General features: G+C 57.8%; 1 protein-coding gene across 1 annotated transcript in view; it reads left to right on the plus strand.

The window, feature by feature from the left end:
- LOC144235749 (interferon regulatory factor 4-like) overlaps window positions 1-5,791 on the plus strand; it is a 9,335-nt gene extending 3,544 nt beyond the window's left edge. The window contains exons 2-8 of the mRNA XM_077769347.1: window positions 1,130-1,319; window positions 1,612-1,709; window positions 2,488-2,599; window positions 2,718-2,783; window positions 3,667-3,936; window positions 4,401-4,519; window positions 5,188-5,791. Coding sequence (XP_077625473.1) covers window positions 1,130-1,319; window positions 1,612-1,709; window positions 2,488-2,599; window positions 2,718-2,783; window positions 3,667-3,936; window positions 4,401-4,519; window positions 5,188-5,325 — 993 coding nt within the window. The 3' untranslated portion in view covers window positions 5,326-5,791. The remainder of the gene's footprint in view (window positions 1-1,129; window positions 1,320-1,611; window positions 1,710-2,487; window positions 2,600-2,717; window positions 2,784-3,666; window positions 3,937-4,400; window positions 4,520-5,187) is intronic.
- The last annotated feature ends 6 nt before the right edge of the window (window positions 5,792-5,797 follow it).

Below are 5,797 nucleotides of genomic sequence, written 5' to 3' on the forward strand. Positions count from 1 at the left end.
CCTCTGAAGATATATTCTTGTTCCCTGTGCATTTAATTCATTGCTCCTAGATACTTCTAGATGCTGCACAGGCTCCCTGTTGGGCACCACGACACCCTCCGCCAACTCACTTTCCCAGGGCGCGGATACGAGTTTGTGTTCCAGCCCCAGAAGCAGTGCTGTAGTGAATATCCTTGCCCAGGTCTCCTCACAAGCCTCCGTGAGCGTTCCTTCGGAATTAGAATTTCTGCTCACAGGGCATGCCGGATTACCATCCAGAAGCTCTGCACCAGGCCATGCCCGCCAACAGTGTCCGCATCCCCACCACCTTCTGGCATGATCCAACTCACTAAGTTTTGTTGGCTTACGGGTGGTAGCTCACGTTTTTGTTTGCAGCTCTGTGACACTAATGAGTTTAAGTATATCCTCATATGCTTGTGGGCTTCTGGTTTCCTTCTCCCTAAACCACCCACGCTTGCCCTTCCATAAGAACTTTCTTTAGGGGATGCTCTCTGTTTCCTGTCGGTTTGCAGAGTTCCTTGTATATTCTAAAATTGGCCCTTGCCGGGTTCAGGCATTGTAAATGTTTTGTTTTCTGGTCCCTGCCTTTGAAATTGTTGATGATGGTATTCTGTACCCCTAGAAAGGTTTCTTCCACTTTATCTTCTATGAGCTCACGGTTTCTCCTCTAACCTTTGATTTTTCTAACCAGCTGGGGTCCACTCTGTATGTGACAAGAGGTAAGGATTTAGTTTTCTGGTTTTCTAGGTAGCAAATCACTGCCACTGTTTTATATCCCATCATCTTATTTTTTTAAATTGACCATAATCCATGACTTGAAATCCAATTAGTTCCACTTAGCTGCGTGTCACTGTTTCCTCTCATTAGACTTGAGTTCCTGGAGAGCAGGGGCCACGTCTGTCTCGTTTCCCATTTGGTCCCCAGCCCCTGGCTCGGGCCTGGGGGACAGTAGGAGCTCATGGAATATGTTGGAGGGAGGGAGGGACAGTGGGGAGCATGAAGGGGCAGAGAGACAGAGGCTTGGAGGGAGACAGAAAGGATGGGAGGCAAGGTGCGCCCTCATTCATCTGCACGGCAGCAGCCCCCTCTCCCAGGCTATTCCTCCCCAAGGACCCCTGCTCGCCCCCAGGCCTGGGCCATACACAAGGGCAAGCACCTAGAGGGCATGGACAAGGAGGACCCCCCCACCTGGAAGACACGGCTCCGCTGTGCCCTCAACAAGAGTGCCGACTTCTGTGAGGTGCGTGAGCGCAGCCAGCTGGACGTCTCCGACCCCTACAAGGTCTACCGGATTGTGTCCGACGGTGCTCAAGGCCCAGGTACGATCCTGCCCCTGGAGGTGGTGGCCGAGGGTGGCTCTCCCCACCCTGCCCATCTGCAAACTGGGGAATGGTGGGCTTATGGAGCTTAAACTCATGGGCCTGTAGACACAGAAGGACCCATAGACACTCACTTTATCTTCCCATGAGAAAAGGAGGAAACTGAGAGGTGAGAGAGGCGGGCCCTGCCTGAGATCATGCCGTGAGCTGGGGTACTCTTGTGTGGGAGCACCTCTGCTGGGGGGCTCCCCTTGAGGCCCAGGAAACAGCAGGTTGTCGTCGCTCCATCCAGCGGCCAGGACTCGTGTTCCGCCCCGAAAGCAGAACATCCTCCGGAGCCGGCAGGAGCCCCCTAGGGGAGTGACGGAGCTGGCCTGCGGGACGGACCAGGTCAGCTGTCCCTCCAGCCCCCGCGGCCTTGCCAGCCCAGTCCCCGCTGCCCTCGGTGCTCTCTGGCACTGTCGTCTGTCCTGTCCTCTCCTCCAGCTGCTGCCCCATCACCACCCCTGTCCCTCCTGCCAGCCCCACCCCTTCTTACCTCTGCTCCACCATCCCCTTCCCTTCGCCTCCAACGCCTGCAGCTCCGTCGCCGGCTTCATCACCCTGTTTCCTCCAAATTCACTCCTTGCCCCTCTCCTCACTCCCACCTCTGTCCTCTCTATCACCTCTGTCACCTCTGTCCCCTCATCTCTGCCACTTCTGTCCCCACCTCTATCATCTCTGTCCCCACCTCTGTCACCTCATCTCTGTCACCTCCATCCCCATCTATCACCTCTGTCCCCATCCTAATATGTCCATCCCCACCTCTCTCACCTCTGTCCCCACCTCTATTACCTCCGTGCCCTCATCTCTGCCACCTGTCCCCTCATCCCTGCCACCTCTGTCCCCCATCTCTATCGCCTCCATCCCCCACCTACTCATTCTCTCCTCACACATCTCTCTCTAGCAAAGTAAGCTTTATCTCTGACCCCATAACCTCCAACAACCCCATCAACTCTCTACTTCTGTGCGGGAAAGGGTCTTGAACTCTGAAACCTCAAAGTCTCTGTCAACCCCATTGGCCTTCAGTCTGCCCAGACTTCCCTCTGCCCCAGCAAGGACAGTCTGGGAACTCCTGTGGCCCACAGTCTCCTCTCCAACCCTCATGAGCCTCTCTCCCAATGGCCAGGATGGCTCCAGATCGACCACAGAGGATAAGGATGAGGAGGCCCCCCCGAGGCTGGCCCAGCAGGGCTCCCAGCCACCAGCTGCCAGGCCCCCAGGCCCTCTGGCTGACCACAGTAAGGACCGGATCTCCCCGCCTGCCCTCACCTCCTCCCTGGCCTCCTCCAGGATCTTGATTTAGGGGTCAAGGGACACCAAGTGAGTGGTGCCTGGCTGCTTCCCCTCCTTCCCTAGGGTACCAGGCTCGGGATCCTACACACCGCTGGAGCCCCTCACCCTCTGAGGACTTCAGTAACCCTGGTAAGGAATCTGAAGGCCTTCCCCTCGGGCTAGTGCCCAGAACTGGGGAGAGCCAGGGGGTGAGGCCTGTCTTTCACCCAAAGCACCCAGCCTAGATAACAATGACAGCTAATGTTCATTGAGGGCTTAGTTTCTGCCAGGTCTTTTTTTTTTTTTTTTAATNAATAGGGCCAGGCTCTGAGCTGGTTGTCAGCACAGAGCCCGACGGGGGGCTTGAACCCACGAACCACGAGATCATGACCTGAGCTGAAGTCGGTCGCTTAACCGACTGAGCCACCCAGGCGCCCCTCTGCCAGGTCTTTCTAAGCTCTCACGGCAGCCTGTGAGACAGATGCTGCCATCACCCCCACTGTACAGATGCAGAAACCCGACACAGAGGTTAAGAACCTTGCCCCAAATCACACAGTTAGTAGCCCTGGGAAGGTTCCTGTCGGGTCACAGCTGCTAAGCAGCCTTAACCGTTGAGCATACTGCTGGCCCCTCATAGGGAAGCTGACTTGCTGTTGTTTCTACCAGCATGAAACTATTTGCTGGGAAGAAGCGCCTAGAATCCCAGAGGTCAGGCCTGGAAGGGCCCTAGGGTCCTTATCCATCGCCCCAACTGTACCGATGGCCCCTATGCTTTTGACCATGGAGCTCTACCAGTTCATTTACACTGGAAGCTGCTGCTACTTACTGGTGCCAGCGCTACTACCGCTACTACCAGAATTATCATTATCATTTATCCGGAGGGAGCACCAAAAATTCCCGAGGTGTGGGCCGGGAGGACCTCGGGGATCGATCCCACCCGCGCGCTGCCGGCGCGGGGGAGGAGGAGGGGAGCGGGCCCTGCGGTACGCGCGCCTCCAACGCGGGGCGCGCGCCCCCTCTCCCCGCCCCGCAGACTGCTGGCTGCACGTGAGGCTGTTCTACGGCGCGGAGCTGGTGCGGGAAGCCACGTCGCGCACTGCGGAGGGCTGCAGCCTGAGCCCTCGGGCGGTCACCGCTGCGGAGCGCCTGCTGGGGCCGCCCTCGCGCGTCGCGCAGGTGCGNAAGCGCCTGTGCCGCGGCCGCGTGTACTGGCGCGGCCCGCTCGCCCCGCACCGCGCGCAGCCCAACAAGCTGGAACGCGAGCGCACCTACCAGCTGCTCGACACGCGCCGCTTCCTCGAGGGTAAGAGCGCGACNATGGACGTTGAAACAAAAGGATGTGACACATAAGTACTGGGAACGAATTATAGGCCGGGGGGACTTGGGCACAGATGTGGACACAGGCTAGTGGGGAACGTAGGCACGGGGCAGGCTTGGGGCATAAGCATGAGACTTGGGCACATGTGTTGGCACAGGGCGCTAAGCAGAGGCTGGGCATTAGGGCACTGGGCACGAGATAGGCATAGGTGAATGGCAGTGGGTATGGGGTGGGCATAAAGGTGAGAGTGAGCACGGGAGCGCGACGCACAGGGCATGAGCACTGGAAGCGGGCACAGACGCGGGGCCTGAGACAGGTGTAGGGAGGAGGAAGTGGGCATAGGGCATAGGCACGCAGTGGGGATGAGGCCTTATAGGACGTGGCCGCGGGGTAGAGGACACGGTGGGCACTAGGTGGGATTCCCGAGCGTCCAGTCTTGGTCCCTGTAGAACTGCGCGCCCACCTGCAGGATGGTCGCCAGGAGCCTGAGTACCAGATCCGTCTGTGCTTTGGCGAGGAGTACCCAGGGCCCCCAGACCAGCCCGAGGAGCGGCTCATCACGGCCCACGTGAGTCACCCCCAGCTCCAGCGAAGAATCACACCCTCCAGTCGCCTCCGAACAGCCCCTTCCTGACTCCCTGCAGTCCTCAGCTCCTGACCTGATGCCCTCTGGTCTGTAGGACCCTGCATGTAAAATGCTGGTGGGGTGGGGCGCCTGGGTGGCTCAGTCCGTTAAGCGATGGAATTCAGCTCAGGTCAAGATCTCACAGTTCATGAGTTGGAGCCCCACATCAGGCTCTCTGCTGTCAGCGTGGAGCCTGCTTCAGATCCTCTGTCTCACTCTTTCTCTCTGCCCCTCTCTCGCTCTTGCGCGCTCATTCTACCTGTCTCTCTCAAAAATAAACATTAAAAAATAATAATAGGGGCGCCTGGGTGGCTCAGTTGCTTAAGCGTCCAACTTCGGCTCAGGTCACAATCTCACGGTTTGTGAGTTCGAGCCCCATGTCAAGCTGTGCTAACAGCTCGGAGCCTGGAGCTGCTTCAGATTCTGTGTCTCCCCCTCTCTCTGCCCCTCCCCTGCTCATGCTCTGTCTCTCTCTGTCTCTCAATAATAAATAAACATTAAAAAATTTTAAAAATAATAATAATAAAATGCCAGTTGGGTGAGGACTGTCACTAGGTCTGTAGGGGTCGCTATGGGAGAGAGTTGGCTCATTGGCCCCCACGCCCCGGCAGGTGGAGCCAGTCTTCGCCCGTGAGCTCCTCCTACACTTGAAGCGCTGCCACCACCACGGTGGCCCAGCCGAGGCAGGTTCCCAGCTCCACATCTCCGATGGTATCACTCACCTGCTGGCACAGCTGAGTCGGCACTAAGGGATCACTTCCTCCTCTCCTACACTCCGAAGTCAGCACCCCCCCGCCCCAGCGGACCCCATCCCAGACCTGTCCAGGCCGGTGGGGACAACGGAAGCAGATTCATGCCCTTCAACCTCCTCGCCGCGGAGACGCAGCCCTGGAACGCGGTGCGTGGGCGGACGGCACGCAGCTGGGCCTGGGAAGTCAGGAGGAAACCAAACTCGACCTTGAGGTTCCGGACACAGCAGTTAGGGCAGAAACAAGACTTCATTTCTTGTTGAGAGCACAAGACGTCCGCAACGGTCTACTTGGGAGCCCGCTTTACCTGCAACCGATTCATTAGAAGGTTTGCTTAAGGCCGGGTTTACCAGTTACATCCTCCGGGATTAGAGTGACGGCAGACGGTAACAGAGTTGCCCGGCCTCCGAGAGGCTCTGAGTTTCCAGACCCTTCCTCCCACCTGCCACTGGTCTCTATTCTTATGTGGCCC

This window comes from Crocuta crocuta, unplaced genomic scaffold (genome assembly GCF_008692635.1).
Source record: "Crocuta crocuta isolate KB4526 unplaced genomic scaffold, BGI_CrCroc_1.0 scaffold445, whole genome shotgun sequence".
Classification (NCBI taxonomy): Eukaryota; Metazoa; Chordata; class Mammalia; order Carnivora; family Hyaenidae; genus Crocuta; species Crocuta crocuta.